Source organism: Anabrus simplex, chromosome 1 (genome assembly GCF_040414725.1).
Source record: "Anabrus simplex isolate iqAnaSimp1 chromosome 1, ASM4041472v1, whole genome shotgun sequence".
NCBI lineage: Eukaryota > Metazoa > Arthropoda > Insecta > Orthoptera > Tettigoniidae > Anabrus > Anabrus simplex.
In genome coordinates this window covers 445363535-445386687 of record NC_090265.1, presented here as the reverse complement: position 1 = coordinate 445386687, position 23153 = coordinate 445363535, and the positions used below count along the sequence as shown (strand labels likewise).

At 38.7% G+C, this 23153-nt stretch overlaps 1 protein-coding gene across 2 annotated transcripts in view; it reads left to right on the top strand.

Annotated features, from left to right (window-relative positions):
- Ist1 (IST1-like protein) overlaps positions 1-23153 on the top strand; it is a 103201-nt gene that overhangs the window by 40208 nt on the left and 39840 nt on the right. For both annotated transcript variants that reach the window (XM_067135201.2, XM_067135200.2), the window contains exon 5: positions 9945-10139. In XM_067135201.2, coding sequence (XP_066991302.1) covers positions 9945-10139 — 195 coding nt within the window. The remainder of the gene's footprint in view (positions 1-9944; positions 10140-23153) is intronic.

The following is a 23153-nucleotide window of genomic DNA, read 5'->3' as shown; positions in this document are numbered from 1 at the left end:
AATTATTATAGAGTCAGATAAAGCTTCGCCTACTCTAATTCTCTGAGTTCTATTTTCTAGAAATATAGCCACCCATTCAGTCACTCTTTTTTTTTTCTAGTCCAATTGCACTCATTTTTGCCAGTAGCCTTCCATGATCTACCCTATCAAATGCCTTAGATAGGTCAATCGCAATACAGTCCATTTGGCCTCCTGAATCCAGGATATCTGCTATATCTTGCTGAAATCCTACAAGCTGAGCTTCAGTCGAATAACCTTTCCTAAACCCAAACTGCCTTCTGTCAAACCAGTTATTAATTTTGCAAACATGTCTAATATAATCAGAAAGAATGCTTTCCCAAAGCTTACATACAATGCATGTCAAACTGACTGGCCTGTAATTTTCAGCTTTGTCTATCGCTCTTTCCTTTATATACAGGGGTTACTATAGCAACTCTCCATTCGTTTGGTATAGCTCCTTCAACCAAACAATAATCAAATAAGTATTTCAGATATGGTACTATATCCCAACCCATTGCCTTTAGTATATCCCTAGAAATCTTATCAATTCCAGCTGCTTTTCTAGTTTTAAAGTTTTGTATCTTACTGTAAATGTCATTGTTATCGTAGGTAAATTTTAATACTTCTTTAGTGTTACTCACATCCCCTATCTGGACATTATCCTTGTAACCAACAATCTTTATATACTGCTGACTGAATACTCCTGCCTTTTGAAGATCCTCGTATACACACTCCCCTTGTTCATGAATGATTCCTGGAATGTCCTCCTTTGAACCTGTTTCTGCCTTAAAGTACCTATACATACTCTTCCATTTTTCACTAAAATTTGTATGACCACCAATTATGCTTGCCATCATGTTATCCTTAGCTGACTTCTTTGCTAGATTTAATTTCCTAGTAAGTTCCTTCAATTTCTCCTTATTTCCACAACCATTTCTAACTCTATTTCTTTCGAGTCTGCACCTCCTTCTTAGTCTCTTTACTTCTCTGTTATAATATAGTGGATCCTTACCATTCCTTACATCCTTTAAACAAACCTATTTTCACATTCCTCAACAATTGCTTTAAACCCATCCCAGAGTCTGTTTACGTTTTTATTTACCATTTTCCAGCGATGATAGTTACTTTTTAAAAACTCCCTCATGCTTGTTTTATCAGCCATATGGTACTGCCTAATAGTCCTCTAATTTTTATACCTTCCTTTCTTTCACATTTATTTTTAACTGTGACAAAAACAGCTTCGTGATCACTAATACCATCTATTACTTCGGTTTCTCTATAGAGCCCATCTAGTTTTATCAGCACCACATCCAAAATATTCTTCCCTCTAGTTGGTTCCATCACTTTCTGAATCAGGTGCCCTTCCCATATTAACTTATTTGCCATTTGTTGGTCATGTTCCCTGTCGTTCTCATTACCTTCCAAATTGATATTTGGTAAATTGAGATCACCTGCTACTATCACATTCCTTTCCATATCATTTCCAACATAGCTGATTATCTTATCAAATAACTCAGAATCAGCGTCAGCGCTACCCTTTCCTGGTATGTACACTCCAAAGACATCAAGTTGCCTATTATCTTTAGAGAAGAGCCTTACACCCAGAATTTCATGTTTTTCATCCTTAACTTTTTCGTAGCTTTCAAATTCTTTTTTCACCAGAATGAATACTCCCCCTCCTACCATTCCTATCCTATCTACGATACACACTCCAGTTCCATGAGAATATCTCTGCATCCATTATATCATTTCTCAGCCATGATTCAACTCCTGTTACAATATCTGGTAAGTATATATCTATTAAATTACTTAATTCGATTCCTTTGTTTACAATGCTTCTACAGTTCAGCACTAACATTTTTATGTCATCCCTACTTGATTTCCAGTTCCCTGTTCGCTTAACACCGCTTCCTGGGCCACCCCGTTTTCCTGAATGTACCTGCCTATAATCCTTCTAAACAAGTTTCCTAACTTATATGTACCACTGCGGTTTAAGTGAATGCCATCTGGGCGCAGATCCCTGTCTCCTACCCACCCATTAGGATCTAGAAATCTCACTCCCAGTTTCCCACATACCCACTCCATAGTCTCATTTATATCCCTAATCACCTTCCAGTCAGTATTCCTCCTACACAGTATTCCACTGATAACAATCTTCGCTTCCTTAAACTTCATCCATGCTGCATTTACCAGATCCCACACATCCCCAACTATGTTGGTACTTATACCTGCTTGCCTTACGTTGTTAGTACTAACGTGAAACACTACCACCTTCTCCTTTCCCTCTTCCTTCTCTTCTACTTTCCTCAACATCTGCCTCAACCTAATTCCTGGATAACACTACCCTGGTTCCCTTTCCTCCACACACTTTCACCACATGTCTAACGATGGAATCCCCCATGACCAGTGCTGATAACGAATATCACATCCGTTTTCTTGTATTATGTAAATTGTTTGCAGAACACACACGTTTATAGTTTTATGGTTTCAGATCTCCTCACCCGGCTCCACATCCGACTTAGCGGTTGGTTCCTAAGTAAATGGTCAAGAACGATTAAGTGACCTTGTATGTTTATGACTGGAACTTAATATTTCGTAGAGGAAATATCTGGCAGTAGAGTAATGTCCTGTTTCTCTGTTAAAATTTGTTCTTTTGTGGGTTAGTCAAGCTTAAATTTCTTTTCGATCACTTTGTGAGTAGCCGTATTGTATGTTGGTGAAATCGTGAATGTAAAATTGTGTACAGTGAAGTGAAGTTTCTTCATAGAAATATAGGCCTATTATAACTCAATGAGTTCGCCATGTCACGCAAATATGTGAATAACCCGAATTTGCTTTGTTTGAAATACTATCGCTCCTATAATGAAAAAAGCATGTGAGTTGCATTTTGGGAGTAGATGAGGGAAAAAACTGGGCCCCAGGTAAAATGTGTTGTAATTGTTCGCAAACTTTACGTGAATGGCTTAACAACACTCACAAATCAATGCGCATCAGAAACTCTGTAATATGGAGAGAACAAAAAGATCATACTACAGATTGTTACTTCTGTTTATCAAACATAGCGAGATAATATAGTTCTAAATCAAAACATTCTATATTTTATCCTGATGTTCCTTCAGCCAAGAAACCTATCGTACGAGTCATGATTTTATACCAATTCTTAACTCTTGCTTGATAGAAATATTTTTGATATTTTATGTAATCGTAATCCCTCACATCTAAAATAACAGAAAACTGTACTAATATGTAGATATTCTTATATTTTCGCGCAGTTATGAAACGCGCGGGGAACATACAGTAAACTGTAAAATGAATTCCAATTATAATGAAATGCAGGATGTTTCGAATTCCTATTTGAATGTCAATATTTCTATTCATGAATAAAATAACAATTACATGCCTTCAATATCATCTTCGCTAACATCACCTTCCAAGCCAGTATCGTCACATAAAAATATATAAATAAAATTTCTTAAAAGCTCCCATTTTTGTTGTTGTTATTACTGTTATTATTATTGAACAGTTATTATTTTATATCATTTTAATTATTGTTGTTGTTTTGTAATTGCAATGCACATTTTACATGATCACTTTAGGGAAAATATAACAGTATTTCAGAAAACTGTTCTTAGGCTACTTAATAATCCGTCACTCTTTTTTTCATTAGCAAAATATGGTATATATAAACAATTTTAAAATCTCCAATGATAATTGACGTGAAACGAACAACATTTTTATAAACTAGATGCTCAAACAAGCACAAAGGAAAAAGAATCGTGCAAATATCTCCTACACATACAGAGATATAATCTTTTTCAAATCCTTAGAAATGCCCAGTCCAGAACGTTTGTTAGGGATATTCAGGCCCAGAGCGGAATGGGTTAATCCTCCTGAAGAATGGTCAGTGGATGAAACAGAACGAAGCAGTGGTTCTCCAGATGCCGATCCTGATTCAAATATACCTCACTTTACTTCCCAGTTCGAACTAAATGATCTAGTCAGATAACTTAACCTTTATAAAGTTCAAGGGGAATTATTAGGTTCTCGTCTCCAAGGATGGAATCTATTATAAGATGGTATTAGGGTCAAAAATCACTGACATTTTTTTATCCCCCTATTAGTAATGAGTTAACTTACTGCAATTATGTAGATGGCCTTTTGCAAGAACTTGGAAGGAATCACAACCCCAATGAGTGGAGACTATTTTTAGATTCATTTAAGAATGGTTTAAAAGTAGTATTGTTACATAATGGCAATTTATACCCATCAGTACCCCTTCCGTATTCTTTCACCATGAGGGAAACATATGAAAATATGGATACTATATTAAAAGTGATAAATTATGAAAAATTTGTTGGCAGATGTGCAGTGACCTCAAAATTATTGCTGTACTGTTAGGTATGCAGTCTGGGTTTACTAAATTTTGTTGCTTTCTTTACGAATGGGACAGCCAGGCAAAAGATAAACATTTAAAAATTGTGGATTGGCCCATACGAAAAAACTTAATTCCTGGAGAGAAAGAGTGTTAAGAATCACCCTCTACTTGAGAAAGACAAGATTTTGTTACCACCGTTTCATATAAAGTTAAGGCTTATGAAAATTTTTGTTAAGACTTTCGATAAACACAGTGAGGGTTACAGGCACTTGAGAAAAATATCCTAAACTCAATGATAGTAAGTTAAAAGAAGGCATATTTGTTGGGCTGCAAATTCTTGAGATCATTCATGTTGAAAACTTTGTGGAATTGCTAACAGAGAAAGAGAAATGTGCATGGTTACCTTTCAGACAAGTATGCTGTAATTTTCTTGGAAATGTGAAAGCTGACAACTACAACGAACTTAAGAACTTGAAGTGTTATCAGCGCATGGGATGCAATATGTCCTTGAAAATTCACTTTTTACATCTTCATTTGGACTCCCCCCCCCCAAGTTGGGTGCTGTTAGTGATGAATGTGGTGAGAGATTTCACCAGGATATTTCTGTCATGGAGAAACGATATGCAGGAAAATCGGTACAGAATATGTTAGCAGGCTACTGTTGGAACCTCAAGGAGGAGGTTTCTGGTGTCAGTTACAATGGAAGAGATCAAGAATGAAATTTTGAAAATGTGAGTAAAAATGTGCAGGGGGGGGGGGGGGAGGTCCTGACTTTTGCATGAAATTTCTTCATTGAACAGTCAAAATTGATCCTACATATATATTTATATTTTGTAATTATTCTCTTCAATATTTAAATCTTATTTCATGAACAAACAAAATATATTTCAAATTTTGATGTATTATTACAAAGGGAATTAATTTTTTATTAAAAGCAAACAAATGAAAATCCAGAGAAAATGATAGGTGATACAGCCTTTCCACTTTCAGATTGAATTCAGTGGGGTCGAATTATAAATAATTACCTATTTTCGTTCAAATGAGAAAAAAGTTTGAGTTTGTTTATCAGTGTTATTTTATTTTATATTCATATTAATTCATTCTTCATCACACTGTTTTGAATGCTGGTCAGTGGATGAATTTTTGGATTTTCAATTATCATTACATTTTGTACCATTAGAAGCCGGTGACGTAGATGTTAGGCCCCTTTAAACAACAAGCATTATCATCATCATCAAACTCACCACTGGCAGCCTTGAAGATGGTTTCCATAGTTTCCTATTTTCACACCAGGCAAATTCTAGGGTTATAGCATCATGTTAAGTCCACAATCGCTTCCTTAATACTCTTAGTCCTTTCTCATCCTGTTGTTGCCAAAATCCTATCTGAGTTTGAGTGATGTTAAACCTGTAGTAAAAACATCTGGTGTTTCTGAATTGTATTACGAGACTGATCATAATATATGTGGGGGTTTTTCTTCTTCTCTGGTTTATCTACTGTGTTGATGAAACAGTCTTATATTATTATGTGTTAAATTTCTAAACCATCTTCTTTCTAGCATTTGTCATGCATAGGTGCAGGATCCACTTTTTACATGATAATCGCCAGTTCTGCCGATCGAGGGCATCATTGGGGCGACACTGAGAAATTTATAATACCAATATAAATGGTCCGTTATTGGACATTATAAATTTTCCGGCTAACTCATTCCTGGTTGCCAGCGTTTTGCCCCAGTGTGCTAGGCTGGGCTCATAGTGCATTGGCACTGCCGGTGGCTCCAAGTAGCCTACACAGTGGCATCCACGGTATACACTGGAAATGCGTCTTGGTAGGTGTGCTAGGTACCAACTGATGAGCCCAACCTAGCATACGGGGGTGAAACGCTGGCAACCGGGAATGAGTTAGCTGGAAAATTTATAATGTCCAATAACGGACCATTTATATTGGTATTATAAATTTACTCATTCAAAATAAATATTTCAGATTCCCTATGGGAATCAACGTCTAGATCATCCCTATGGGAACCAAGATCTATATCTTATCAACTGAGGAATTTCATGTCTTCCTTCAGAAACAATACACTGCACTATAAAACAAAAAACAAAAACCAAACCCCACAGCACTTAACATCGCGGGGCTGGACCTTTTTGAAGATAGCAGTGTTTGAAAATGTGGAGATTGTCCATGTCTTTTTGTGTCTTTCTATTTCTCCCTCTTTCCACACTACCAGTCATTGTGTTTATCACGTGTTCCTTTCATTGTTCGTATGTTTGTATATAGGACTTAATTTACACTTGTTTGTTCCTTTCCATTACGATTAAGAATGAATTGACACCAAGTGCAATGGACTGGTTGTCGAAGCTGGACATTCTAGTTTAATTACCTCTACATTTTAATTTGTATGTTAATTGTTGTTGTTGGTGGATTTTTGCATGAGGAATCAAATGATTGTTGGAAACACCTGGTTTAGGAAGAAGAACAGTCAGAAGATTACAAGGTATGGCTGGGGAGACAGACGAACAAAGACCATGATTATATAATCATAGAGAAAGAACACCGGAAGAACCTTGTAGATGTAACAGCCATGCCTGAAGAAGCCTTTGGTGGAGATCATAGAGTTGTGATAGGAAAATTGAAAGTTGTAAAGATTGAAAAACCCCAGTTAAGAAGAGAGAAAAGAATTAAAGTATGGAAGTTGAAGGAGAAAAGCATACAAGAAGAATTTCAAAGGGAAATAATACCCTTGGTACCCAGGACAGAGGTGGGGAATGTTGAAGAGGAATGGAAAAGATCTAAGGAAGCACTGGTTGGATGTGCAGAAAAGGTGTGTGGTAGAACATCAGGAAATGTGAAAGACAAAGAAACACACTGATGGAATGATAGGGTAAAGATTAAAGTGAAGGAAAAGAAAATGGCATGGAAAGCATGGAAAACGTCTAAGACTGAAGAAAGTAGAAGAAAATATGTGGAGGCAAAGAATTTGGCCAAGAAAGTAGTGGAGGAAGAAAAGAGGAAAAACTGGGCCTTATTTACACAGACATTGAGAGATGATATGCAGGGCAGCAAGAAATTACTGTATGGTATCTTAAGAAACAAAAAGAGAGATCAAGTAAACACCAGATTTGTGAAGGATGAAGGTGGCATAATTTTAACAAAGCCAGAAGAAATAAGAAATAGATGGAGAGAATATTTTCAGAAGCTGCTGAACATAAGAACGGATGACAGTCATTCAATGGACGACCAGGAAAGGCAATTAGTTGACGAAGAAATGGATAAAGAAATTACAATGAATGAAATTGAAATGGCAGTAAGAAAGATGAAGAATGGAAAAACTGCTGGAATAGATGAAATTTCAGTGGAGATGATAAAGGCAGCTGGAGCTGTAGGCCTGCAGTGGACATATCGGGTTCTCAGGAAGGTCTGGGAGAATAAGGAGGTCCCTGAGGATTGGCAAAAAGGAATAATCATCCCAATTTTCAAGAAAGGTGATAAGAAAGTTTTGAAGAACTACAGGGGAATTACTCTAATATCCCATGTTGCTAAGAATAAGGTTGAGGGTTGAGAAGCAGATACAGGAAAATCAGTTTGGTTTCAGAAGTGGAAGGTCAACAATAGAACCCATTTTCATTATGAGACAACTAATGGAAAAGCATTGGGAGTACGGGAATGATATGGTGATGACATTCATTGATATTGAAAAGGCATATGACAGTGTCCCTAGGACGAAAGTTTGGGACAGTCTGGTGCAAAAAGGAATTGGACAGGGATTAATAAAAATGATCATGGCATTGTATAAGGAATGTTGTAGTTGCGTGCAAACACAAGTTGGCAGGACAAGTTGGTTCAAAATAACTAGTGGGCTGAGACAGGGAAGTGTTCTATCACCAATACTGTTTACATTAGTCATGGATGACATCATGAGAACAGCAAAAGCAGCATATGGAGGAAGAGAAATGAACATGATGTTATTTGCAGATGATACTGTGATTTGGGGAGAAGACGACAGGAAGGTTGAAGAACAGTTGAATGTGGTGAATGGGAAGATTGAAGAATGTGGATTGAAAATAAGTGTAGAAAAGAGTAAAACTCTTGTTATGACTAGAGGGGAGAAAGAAGGGAAAGGTCAGATTAGACTTGCAGACAAGCACCTGGAAGTAGTGGAAACGTTTAAATACCTGGGGAGTGAATTAATGGAGAATGCTCGACTGGATGCTGAGATTAGTAAAAGGATTCAAGCTGGAAGTTGTTTCTATCATAGTGTAAGAAATATGTTATGGGACAAAGATGTGCCAATGGAAGCAAAGGATACTATGTACAAGATGTATTACGTACCCATAACAACTTACGGAGCAGAAACTTGGACAATGACAAAGAAGGATGAGAGTCGAATACAGGCGGCCGAAATGAAATTCTTGAGGAGTATGATACAGAAGAGTAGAAGAGACAAAATAAGGAATGAGAAAATCCGGGAAGAAATTGGAGTGGAAAAAATGAATGATAGAATAGAGAAGAGCCGACTAAGATGGTTTGGGCACATAAAGCGAATGAGCGACGAAAGAATGCCAAAAAAGGTGATGGAAATGCAAATCCAAGGAAGGAGAGGCCGTGGACGACCACGATTGAGATGGAAGGATACCATCCCACGCAGCATTATAGAAAGAAACCTGGACTGGGACACAGTGTTGGGGGAGGAGTGGTGGAAAGACCGAAGAAAGTGGAGAGGAACCATATTTGCCCCTACCCAGCTACAGCTGGATAAAGGGAAATGATGATGATGTTAATTGTATATTTTTACAGATTATGCTTGTAAATGCCATACAATAATAATAATAATAATAATAATAATAATACCATTAAGAAAATGATAATTTTCATGAAATCACTTTCCAGTAATTGGCATACAGCCTATTCATTAGTTGCAGTCAAGTGGCACATAGATTGTTCTTACTCAACACATCCAGGAACAAAATATAAAAAGAATTCCCAACACTATCTCCTTTCTCGCTACGAAGTAGAAAAAAATCTCGTTGAGATAGTAACACCTCACTAAATGCATATTGAAAAATTCAAGGCTCCCACTTCAGAGAGGGAGGGAAAAAAAAAAAAGTTATTTCTGCCATGTATTGTCCATCATTGAAACAGCTCCACTTAACAGGTTAAGTGTCCAAACCTCCATCCTCTTGCATTGTTACTGTTGTTTGAGCATCTTTAAATATCATTGGACTGAACTGGTATGAAATCTGCCAACTTAGGATCAGAAGACCATTATTTTGCGCTCTGAACTGCTCATACATGTGTTGTAGGTATAATTATTATTACACTGTATTTTAAAGAATATATTGAATTTATCTTCCTCATGATTTATTTATTTATTTATTTATTTATTTATTTATTTATTTATTTATTTATTTATTTATTTATTTATTTATTTATTTATTTATTTATTTAACTAATCATCATCATCATCATTATTACAACATAGCATGTGCCAGCATGCACTTGTGGAATTTATTTGATAGTAGATGGTGTTGTTAATGCTAGCTTATTTTGACACATTTGTCTATTTTAGCCTCCTGGGAGCAACAAACCTCCTGGCTCTGCTGGGGGGTTTGTGAGCCCTCCACCTATTCCCAGTCAAGCTCCAAACGCTCCTAATATACCATATGGAGCACCCTTCTCTTACAACATTCCACCTGGCATGGATGATGATGATCTACCAAACTTTGATGCAGCCACGAAACCCATCAACACACACAATTTCCAGGTAATAAGAACATGTCTATAATAGTAATATCCTCTTTAATGTATTTGTTGATTGGATAGTAGACATGCTTGTTAGTTTGGAATTCAACACTTTTTTTTTTTTTTTTTTTTTTCCTGCTTTTATTGATATAAAGTGCCGACATTTAGTTTGATATGAAATAGCAGCTCTCTGCATTGGCTCTGCATCATAGAGGGGGGGGGGGGATAGAGGCCTTGTGAATTACAGTCTGAAAAGAAGTTCTATCTGAAATAAAACTTTACTCTGTTATTTTGGTGCAACTGAAATACTATAGTACAAAGTTTAGTGTAAGGTGGACTTGGTTTTCAGAACAAGATTATATGGGCAGAAGTCCTAGAAGTCATTTTTGGACTTGAAAAGATCATGGTCTCTGGTAACTGTTTAAGAAATGGCTACCATTTGTGAATCCCATTTTGCTTTAAAATAAGATAGTATGTAGACTCATAACTAGGGATAGGAATTGTATGAAAATGCATATTTCTTCTCCGCTGTCAGAAAGTATGCTCACCTGATATGCGAGTAAATTACTAAATTTCCAACCCTTTAACCCTAGAACTGCTGCAGGTTTATCTGCCAAATGTTACATTTATTTTCCTCAGTATACCATGTCTGTAATCTCATATTAATCCTAAGAAATCCATATTATACACCCATAGAAAGCTGAAAGACTGATCTACAAGAAGATGACAGAAATAAGAAAAAAATTTGTCACGATTTCTATCGTAAAATACAAGTATACAATTTTTTGAACAAAGGAAATTGTTGACGTATTTTCCTCTAACAAAGGAATTTTTTATCTATAATTTATTACTGAAAACATGTTATTCTGAAACACACGAGTATGTTCTTACATATTACCCCACAGTTCTCCACTTTTCATTTTGAATGCTAAGTAAAAAACAATTTTTTAACAGAAGGGATTTTGAATTTTTTTTCACATAATGGGAGCTGTATTACGGGGAGGCAAGTTGATAGGCCCAGGGTGGTGAACGGCAAATGGTACGTCTTCAGTAATTACTTTCTTGCGGTTCTATGTCAGTTCAGTACACACCTACCTCTTCACTGGTTTCTTCAAATATTGACGTACTGCCAATAATATCACCTGCACCGACTCGAACATCATTTCAGTTATTGGAATTTCCCATTACTTCTGAGGCACCTTGTACTTTGCTGTCACTTTCACTACTTTCAGGAATAATTTCCTCATCGGAATTAACACAGTAATCACTGTCACCATCAGTACTGTCACTAAGACCTTCAAAAATCAAGCACTCGATTTCAGAATCGTTAACAAAGCGGGCTGTCATCTTGATTCTAAGAACACATGAAAGTGCTTTCACTTCTACAGCTATATAAACTTCTCCGTACTGTTGCTTCTTTTTCAAAGACTTTTGAAAGTGAAAATAAAAGTATCAGTATTCAGCTGGTATCTATATTAGTGCCTGAAATGAGGTGGGATAGGGATGTAGACAAGTTTTAATTGAGTGAGTTAGGATATGTACAAGGTTTAGCTCGGATAGCACGAGGAAAGTAGTGGACTGTAGGTATAGGACATGAGGTAGGTAGCCGGTTCATATCAACTCAATCAATACTGATCTGCATTTAGGGCAGTCGCCCAGGTGGCAGATTCCCTATCTGTTGCTTTCCTAGCCTTTTCCGAAATGATTTCAAAGAAATTGGAAATTTATTGAATATCTCCCTTGGTAAGTTATTCCAATCCCTAACTCCCCTTCCTATAAATGAATATTTGCCCCAGTTTGTCCTCTTGGATTCCAACTTTATCTTCATATTGTAATCTTTCCTACTTTTATAGACGCCATTCAAACCTATTCGTCTACTAATGTCATTCCACGCCATCTCTCCGCTGACAGCTCGGAACATACCACTTATGATATAGATGTTGATTCCCATAGGGAATATGAAATATTTGTCCTGAATGAGTAAATTTATAATACCAATATAAATGGTCCGTTATTGGACATTAAATTTTCCAGCTAACTCATTCTTGGTTGCCAGCGTTTCGCCCTCGTGTGCTAGGGTGGGCTCATCAGTTGGTACCTAGCACACCTACCAATACGCTGGCTAGTGCATACCGTGGAGGCCACTGCGTAGGCTGACTGGAGCCACCGGCAGTGCCAATGCACTAAGAGACTTTGTCTCATCAGCAAAAATTGATGCCTGCTTGGCCATCAGATGATATAGATGTTGATTCCCATAGGGAATATGAAATATTTGTCCTGAATGAGTAAATTTATAATACCAATATAAATGGTCCGTTATTGGACATTATAAATTTTCCAGCTAACTCATTCTTGGTTGCCAGCGTTTCGCCCTCGTGTGCTAGGGTGGGCTCATCAGTTGGTACCTAGCACACCTACCAATACGCTGGCTAGTGCATACCGTGGAGGCCACTGCGTAGGCTAACAGGAGCCACCGGCAGTGCCAATGCACTAAGAGACTTTGTCTCATCAGCAAAAATTGATGCCTGCTTGGCCATCAGATGATATAGATGTTGATTCCAATAGGGAATATGAAATATTTGTCCTGAATGAGTAAATTTATAATACCAATATAAATGGTCCGTTATTGGACATTATAAATTTTCCAGCTAACTCATTCTTGGTTGCCAGCGTTTCGCCCTCGTGTGCTAGGGTGGGCTCATCAGTTGGTACCTAGCACACCTACCAATACGCTGGCTAGTGCATACCGTGGAGGCCACTGCGTAGGCTACCTGGAGCCACCGGCAGTGCCAATGCACTAAGAGACTTTGTCTCATCAGCAAAAATTGATGCCTGCTTGGCCATCAGATGATATAGATGTTGATTCCCATAGGGAATATGAAATATTTGTCCTGAATGAGTAAATTTATAATACCAATATAAATGGTCCGTTATTGGACATTATAAATTTTCCAGCTAACTCATTCTTGGTTGCCAGCGTTTCGCCCTCGTGTGCTAGGGTGGGCTCATCAGTTGGTACCTAGCACACCTACCAATACGCTGGCTAGTGCATACCGTGGAGGCCACTGCGTAGGCTAACTGGAGCCACCGGCAGTGCCAATGCACTAAGAGACTTTGTCTCATCAGCAAAAATTGATGCCTGCTTGGCATACGCAGTGGCCTCCACGGAATGCACTAGCCAGCGTATTGGTAGGTGTGCTAGGTACCAACTGATGAGCCCACCCTAGCACACGAGGGCGAAACGCTGGCAACCAAGAATGAGTTAGCTGGAAAATTTATAATGTCCAATAACGGACCAGTTATATTGGTATTATAAATTTACTCATTCAGGACAAATATTTCATATTCCCTATGGGAATCAACATCTATATCATCTGATGGCCAAGCAGTCATCAATTTTTGCTGATGAGACAAAGTCTCTTAGTGCATTGGCACTGCCGGTGGCTCCAGTTAGCCTACGCTGTGGCCTCCACGGTATGCACTAGCCAGCGTATTGGTAGGTGTGCTAGGTACCAACTGATGAGCCCACCCTAGCACACGAGGGCGAAACGCTGGCAACCAAGAATGAGTTAGCTGGAAAATTTATAATGTCCAATAACGGACCATTTATATTGGTATTACATACCACTTAGTCGAGCAGCTCTTCTTCTTTCTCTCAATTCTTCCCAACCCAAACATTGCAACATTTTTGTAACGCTACTCTTTTGTCGGAAATCACTCAGAACAAATCGAGCTGCTTTTCTTTGGATTTTTTCCAGTTCTTGAATCAGGTAATCCTGGTGAGGGTCCCATACACTGGAACCATACTCTAGTTGGGGTCTTACCAGAGACTTATATGCACTCTCCTTTACATCCTTACTACAACCCCTAAACACCCTCATAACCATGTGCAGAGATCGGTACCCTTTATTTACAATCCCATTTATGTGATTACCCCAGTGAAGATCTTTCCTTATATTAACACCTAGATACTTACAATGATCCCCAAAAGGAACTTTCACCCCATCAACGCAGTAATTAAAACTGAGAGGACTTTTCCTATTTGTGAAACTCATAACCTGACTTTTAGCCCCGTTTATCAACATACCATTGCCTGCTGTCCATCTCACAATATTTTCGAGGTCACGTTGCAGTTGCTCACAATCTTGTAACATTTATCACTCTATAGAGAATAACATCATCCGCAAAAAGCCTTACCTCCGATTCCACTCCTTTACTCATATCATTTATATATATAAGAAAACAAAGGTCCGATAACACTGCCCTGAGGAACTCATATCATATCACTGGATTCCTGTGGAATTATTAACATAGATATATTTACACACTTAAATACACACGTGATACACAATACAAGAACATTCCCTACATATATTTAAACTCGGATAAGAATTCCAAATGTGGTAGTTGTACTGACTATGTCAACAACTTTGCGTCACGCGACCGACCACCACCACTTCATCTCACACACTCCCTCACTCCAGGTGGTGGCAGGAAGTAGCCGGTAGTTTACCCCCTCCTAGTGGTAATACAAAGTAGCACTGTCCTAATCTGACCTCTGGTGAGGGCTTGCTAAATTAGAGTGGAAGCAAAGCGGCAAAGTTATATCTGGTGGTCAAACATGCCGACCACCAAAAAAGGGTTAAACACTTTTTTCACACACAAACTACAAAGAGGAACAAACATGAAGAAAACTACAATACAAAACACACAACGTTCAGATATCGTCTCCTTGAGAAGTGGGAATTGGACAAAGTTTTGCAATGGGCCTTTTAAATACTCCAGAAGAAGTACAGATAGTGGCGACGCATACTAGTGCCTGGTTGCACATTATTGTTTGATAGTATCCATTTACTCTTCTGCTGCAGATGAGAGTGGTAGTCTGTTGACCACACGTTCCAGAATCCTTGGAGTTGCCATTGTAGTTGCTGCCCTCTAGAAAGTACCTTGAGGCGTACATTACTCAGATCTGATTCGGGCAGGGTAGTGATAGGTCTCCCAATAAGAAAGTGACCTGGAGTGATAGCAACTAGTTCGTCTGGATCATAGGATAGGGGTGCTAGAGGCCTAGAGTTAAGACATGCTTTGATTTGTGTTGTGAGTGTTGCCAGTTCTTCGAAGGTAAGGAATCCCGTTCCCATCACTCGTCGAAGATGGTGCTTGAATGATTTGACGCCAGCCTCCCAAATGCCTCCGAAGTGTGGAGCCTGAGGCGGAATGAAGTGCCACTGAATGCCTTTAGTGCTAGCGAAGTTTGAGATCTCTCGTTGATGATGTTCTTCGTCGAACAATCTCTGCAGTTCCCGAAATTCTCTGTCAGCGCCTACGAAGTTTCTGCCATTGTCCGAATATTGTGCGCAGGTTTCCCTCATCATGAGATAAAGAGTTTGAGAGCAGCAAGAAAAGCCTGGGTAGTCATGCTGCTAACAATTTCCAGGTGAATAGCCCTAGTAGCCAAACACACAAAAACTGATACATAACATTTCAGCTTTGAACTGTTTTTACCAGAGCCTGATTTTATACACAGTGGTCCAGTTTAATTAATCCCACAATGTAGGAATGGATTGGCAGGTGATACTCTGTAGTTTGGCAGCAGATCCATTAGTTGCTGGGCATTTTTTGCCTTGAGTTTGTTATCCAGTATTGCTGTCGAAGACTGACCACTGGCTTCCGCTGTTCTGGAATGTCCCGAGTCTCTACAGAAGGGATTGAATCAGGCCATGGCAGAGTATCCTCTGCAAGCCACATTGGTCCATTCCGCCAAAGTGATTTAGCATCTGGGGTGAGTTCTCATGAAATCAGATCTGCAGGATTATCTCCTGAAGCGATGTGCTTCCAGTCTGCAATCGATGTGCTATCTTGAATCTCCGCAACTCTGTTGGCAATGAAAGTTTTCCACCGTGTAGGCAATGCTGCAATCCATGAAATAACTATAGTCGAATCTGTCCATAAATGGATGCTGCTAATAGACAAATTTAAGATTGATGTTACCTTCTTCAGAAGACGAGCTAGAAGCAATGCTCCACGTAACTCTGGATGAGGAAGGGAGACCTTTTTCAATTGGGCAACCTTTGACTTAGTGCACAGTAGCCTTGTGGTACGCTCACCCTGTTGATTTTCCGATCCTATATAAATGCAGCATCCGTAACTCTTCTCAGATGCATCCAAAAACAAATGCAATTGAATGTTAGTGATAATGCCCTTCGCTAACACTAGTCTGTCGATTCTAATTCAGCTAACAAGAGGAAACTGATTGTGCAATTGCTCCCAGTACTGGAGTAGTTCTGTTAGTAGCTTCTCATCCCAACCTAAGCGCAGTTGCCAGAGTTGCTGCAGGAAATATTTGCAGGAGATGATAAATGGACCCATCAATCTCAACAGATCGTATATTGACGCTATAACTGCAAGTACCTTTCTTTTCGTAATAGGTCCGTTGGCGTTAGTACACCCAGTACCATTCACAATCTGTAGCTGATCAGTGGCAGGATGCCACAAGAGTCCTAAAGTTTTAACATTATTGCCGTTATCAGGTTGAAGAGGCAACTGGGCTTCTTTGTATTCTGGAGGAACAGCTTCGACTAGTCGTGGATGATTGGAACACCACTTTTGAAGTTGGAAACCTCCCTTTTGAAGGAGATCGATGAGTTGTTCTTGCATTCGTAGAGCTTCCTCGAGGGTTTCTGTCCCAGACATACAGTCGTCCACATAGAAATCTCTCTGGAGAATTTCTGCTGCCTTGGGTAGACTACTAGACTCCTCAGTAGCGAACTGCTGACGGCATCTAGTAGGGAGGAAGGGTGCTGAAGCTCTTCCGTACGTGACTGTTTTCAGCTGGTAATGTCTTGTAGGTTCTTCTGGCGATCGGCGCCATACGATTCTCTGCAAGGTTGCAGTCACGACTATCAACATTTACTTGTCGATACATCTTATAAGTTAAGAAATTCATTTTCCCGTATTGAACTGAGATTCACAATTAGAATTAAAGAAGGTTCAAGCTATTCAATACAAAGTGTGTTGTACAAGGTGTTCACAACATGTTATTTATTATTACTAGTACCAGTTTCGACGCTTAATGGCGTCATCATCAGCTAGAAATCACAAAGTGGGCAGGGTACATAACATAAAATTGTATACATGATACATGCATTGCAAAGTACAAATGATTGACTGTTTTTACATTAAGAGCTAGATGAATAATGAGTAAAATATGATGGCATAATATAATGCATAGAGGCGTTATAGTCTAATGAGGCAGGTAGGTATTGTACAATAAAATTGATCTGATGAATGAGAGTAAAAGTCTTAATATAATAATAAAACGATGCGGTAAAATTGTCCACTCTTCTGTTGTTATCAATGGAGATATAGAAGTCCAGGTCCAGTGTTGTACATGGTTGGCAAGACCATCAAATATTTGTTTAAGGCCGGTACACCTGACGTTGAGTGGTTGTATAAGGTTGAATTTTGAGGTCGTCTCAGCTCAACATAGGTGATAAAGATTAAAAGGAAGAAAAGCTAAGTTAATGAAATGGATAGCTAAAGATGAGTTCGCGGCCAAATGTGATGGAATATGGGACTCACCTTGTTCAGTGTGCTGGTTGTGTGTTGTGAGAAGGGTTGTGGACGAGTGAGATGGATGTGAGTAAGTTGAGTGTGAGTGGAGGTGAGGTGGGAGGGGCAGGAAAAGGAGAAGGGGGGAAGGAGAGAGGAGGGGAGTGGAAGGGTTGGGAAGGCTGGTCAGGGGGATGGAGTGGTGGTAGTGTGCGACATAGAAGAGTGTTATGCAGAGCATAAAAGATCGATTTCTTCTTCGTGGATTTGATACCTCTAAAGACTTCGATTAGGAAGTCGAAAAGAATATTAGGTTTTTTCTGAAATTTCATTGAGGTTTAGATTGGGATTGAAAAATTAGTCTAAATGAATAAAACAGTTTTCTGTAACATCGAGTAAAGGGCCTTTGTTTATGTTCTTGAGAATTTCTAGGTCTTGTTCTATGGTAGTGAAATTATGCTTTGAGTCATGTATGTGTTGGCCTATTGCAGAAAACCTATTATACTTAACAGCATTGACGTGTTCTAGGTATCTAACTTTGAAACTTCTTCCGGTCTGTCCAATGTATGAGGAAAAACAGTTATTGCATTTGAAACGATAAACACCTGACTTTGCGTGAATGTCGGATTTGTTTATTGACTTGGAATTGTGCATTATTTCTATATTTCTATTGTTGGTTCTGTACGAAATTTTAATATTATGTTTCTTGAAGATGTTAGTTACACTGTGTATGTTTTCATTGAAAGTGAAGGTGGCATATAGGGCGGGGTTAGGTTTTTTTTTGGTTAATGTTGACTTTAGTCTGTGTTTACATTTGTTGATAATGCGTTCTATGAATGAGGAATTATATCCGTTATATTTGGCGGTGGCACGTATGGTATTCAGTTCTTTCTTTAGATTTTCCTTAGATAACTGTATTTTTAATGCTCGGTCTATCATACTGTAATAAGTGGCACACATATGTGTGTATGGGTGTGTGGAGTCTTTTCTGATAGTTGTCGCTGTTTTTGTTGGTTTTCTGTAGGTATTATATTCTAGTGAGGAAGGCAGTCTCTTAATTGTAAAGTCTAAAAAATTTATTGAGTTATTGGACTCGGATTCCAATGTAAATTTTATATTAGAATCTATATTGTTTAAATTGTTGAGGGTGGTAGCTGCATTTACCGTTCTGTCATCTAGAATAACCAGTGTGTCATCGACATATCTGGACCAGAAAAGTATGTTTGAGAAGATATTATTGTTATTAATTGCCGTGTCTTCTAGGAAATCTATGTATATCTCCGCCAGAATTCCTGAGGCCGGCGACCCCACATTTCACATTTGACAAATGTATATACCAACAAGATGGACTGGCTATGGGGTCGCCGGCCTCAGGAATTCTGGCGGAGATATACATAGATTTCCTAGAAGACACGGCAATTAATAACAATAATATCTTCTCAAACATACTTTTCTGGTCCAGATATGTCGATGACACACTGGTTATTCTAGATGACAGAACAGTAAATGCAGCTACCACCCTCAACAATTTAAACAATATAGATTCTAATATAAAATTTACATTGGAGTCCGAGTCCAATAACTCAATAAATTTTTTAGACCTTACAATTAAGAGACTGCCTTCCTCACTAGAATATAATATCTACAGAAAACCAACAAAAACAGCGACAACTATCAGAAAAGACTCCACACACCCATACACACATAAGTGCGCCACTTATTACAGTATAGTAGACCGAGCATTAAAAATACAGTTATCTAAGGAAAATCTAAAGAAAGAACTGAATACCATACGTGCCATTGCTAAATATAACGGATATAATTCCTCATTCATAGAACGCATTATCAACAAATGTAAACACAGACTAAAGTCAACATTAACCAAAGAAAAACCTAACCCCGCCCTATACACCACCTTCACTTTCAATGAAAACATACACAGTGTAACTAACATCTTCAAGAAACATAATATTAAAATTTCGTACAGAACCAACAATAGAAATATAGAAATAGTGCACAATTCCAAGTCAATAAACAAATCCGACATTCACGCAAAGTCAGGTGTTTATCGTTTCAAATGCAATAACTGTTTTTCCTCATACATCGGACAGACCGGAAGAAGTTTCAAAGTTAGATACCTAGAACACGTCAATGCTATTAAGTATAATAGGTTTTCTGCAATAGGCCAACACATGCATGACTCAAAGCATAATTTCACTACCATAGAACAAGACCTAGAAATTCTCAAGAATATAAACAAAGGCCCTTTACTCGATGTTACGGAAAACTGTTTTATTCATTTAGACCAATTTTTCAATCCCAATCTAAACCTCAATGAAATTTCAGAAAAACCTAATACCGTATTTTTTTCGACTTCCTAATCGAAGTCTTTTAGAGGTATCAAATCCACGAAGAAGAAATCGATCTTTTACGCTCTGCACAACACTCTCCTATGACGCACACCACCACCACTCCATCCCCCTGACCTGCCTTAAACTCCGCCTTCTCATCCCTTCCACTCCCCTCCTCTCTCCTCCCCCTTTCTCCTTTTCCTGCCCTCCCCCCCCCCCCCCCCCACCTCACCTCCACTCACACTGAACTTACTCACATCCATCTCACTCGTCCATAACCCTTCTCACAACACACAACCAGCACGCTGAACAAGGTGAGTCCCATATTCCATCACATTCGGCTGCGAACCCATCTTTAGCTATCCATTTCATTAACTTAGCTTTTCTTCCTTTTATGCTTCATCACCTATGTTGAGCTGAGACGACCTCAAAATTCAACCTTATTCAATCACTCAACGTCAGGTGTACCGGCCTTAAACAAATATTTGATGGTCTTGCCAACCATGTACAACACTGGACCTGGACTTCTATATCTCCATTGATAACAACAGAAGAGTGGACAATTTTACCGCATCGTTTTATTATTATACTAAGACTTTTACTCTCATTCATCAGACCAATTTTATTGTACAATACCTACCTGCCTCATTAGACTATAATGCCTCTATGAGTTATATTATGCCATCATATTTTACTCATTATTCATCTAGCTCTTAATGTAGAAACAGTCAATCATTTGTACTTTGCAATGCATGTATCATGTATACAATTTTATATTATGTACCCTGCCCACTTTGTGATTTCCAGCTGATGATGACGCCATTAAGCCTCGAAACTGGTACTAGTAATAATAAATAACATGTTGTGAACACCTTGTACAACACACTTTGTATTGAATAGCTTGAACCTTCTTTAATTCTAATTGTGTGTCGATACATCTGGCGAATGTCAGCTGTAAAGTACACTTGGCGAGTGCGGAATCTTGTAATGATGCACCAGATACCTTGCTGGATAGTCGGCCCAATTTGGAGGATGTTGTAGTGGTGGCGGAAGCGTCAAATTCAACCCTCATCTTCGTAGTAGAGCTTTCCTCTTTAAGAACTGGGTGACGGGGCATGTAGTAGCTATGTTCATTAAGTTGCGAAGTGTCAGTAGCCTCCATATGTCCCAGAGCTTTGTATTCTTCTAAGAAGTTCACGTAATCGTCCTTGAGGTGGGTGTTCCTCTTCAGTTGTCTCTCAAGATGATGAAGCCGTAACCTAGCCATTGTGAGCAAGTCACCAAGTCCTGTTGAATCCTCGCGAAGTGGAAGCCGTACCGTGAATCTTCCCTGAGCATCTCGCCTGGTGTTGGCAATAAAATGTTTCTCACACTCCAGGTCATCTTTTGATCTGATCGGCTGATTGATGTCTTCTAATTCCCAGAAATGTCGAACCAGATGGTCAAGGGAATTGTCACTTGTGGCAAAGGTCTGTGCGGTCTGTGAAAGTGCTTCAGCCATTCTGTTTAACTGAAACCGCCCTGCAAGTATCCATCCAACTTCCATGTTCTGGAGAACAGGATAGTCACGTTGTCTCACCCGTCTTTCCGGTCGAAGAAGCTGGAAGAATACCTCTGCACCAAAGCAAAGTTAATATACAATCCTGGAAGGTCAACAGAAATTCTTGGCAACACAGCACAGTTGATTTCTACTTGGTAGTTGCTGTGGTGCATGGAGTGAACATTAACGGTAGCGCTGTGACGAGATTCTGTAGCATCGTTGCTTATACGTTGTATTGGTATTCGGTTTCGAACCTTCCTGAAGCTAAGACGTTCTGCACAGGCATTTGTAATGATGTGTGCCAGGCTACATGAGTCTGGGAGCGCTCTACAAGTTTGCAGTCTTCCATATCCATCACGTACTTTAACCATTGCAGTGGAAAGTAATATCTGGGTTTGAGGTTTTGCCTTTAACGAACAATACGTTGCTGTAACAGATTGTTGCTGGTTGACATCAGCGCCACTGTCTCTTCCAGGCGTGGCTTCAAGTTGCCTTCACGGGACTGGTTGTTTGGTTCAATGAAGTAGAGTGTGATGTTTCAAGCCGCATGAAAAACAGGAGCCTGAAGAACAGTTACTAACGATGTGTTCAGGCCTAAGACAATTTGAACACAATCTATGCTGTTTGACAAAGTCCATTCATTCTTGGACACTGCTGCTAGAAAAATCTGAACATTTGTAAAGAGGATGAACATCACAACTATTGCCAGTAGAGACATAAACCTCTCTTATTGCTTTAGTGTGTTTGATGTCAGTAGCATGCCACAAGTGGGACGATACAGCTGGTTTGGAGGTCTGATCTCATTTAATGAGTTCAAGGGCATGGCATCTATCTTCTAAAAATAAACATAATTCTTCTAGTCTCGCAAATTTCAATTTTGATGACGACAGCTCCCATTGTTTTCTGTTGGTCTCCTCAATTTGTTGAAGAATCAACTGTGATATGAGAATTTCATACAAAGGAATATCAAGTTCAAGTACCTCAAGTGCAGTAGATTACTTGAATCTTGATTTAGAAGTGATCGTAGATCTGTGGATGACTCCTTACTTACAGATGGAAGGTTTAACAGGTTCTTAATATGAGACGTTGCAATAAGTTTAGGGTTATTGTATCTTTGACATACTGTTTGCCATGCAGTCTTAAAAATATGTGGTGGTTATGGGAAGATTTCTTAATTTGGTCATGTGCTTCACCTGTAAGTGAAGATAACAAATAATGATACCTTTGTATATCTTCATGTGAGTCATTGTTTATAACTAAACTGGTAAATGTATAAGAAAAATGATGAAAATCAATAATATTGCCCCCAAATGATAGTTCTCTCGTGAATGAACCAGAGTGAGTATCATTGGTTGCACCGGAAAAGTTGCCTTGTTTCAACCGTGATTCTGCACTCTCTTCTATCAATGTTGTAACTTTATCTACTACGTCATAGTATAACGATTCAAAACTATCACGATCTTCACTATGATCTTCAGTTTCATCCTCCAATTCCAATTACATATCTTTCTGTTATTCTGGGTAGTCTAGTCTTGCCTTAATTGCATTTATACTTGATCCCAATTTAAAGTTAACTACGAAGTTGTATACACGT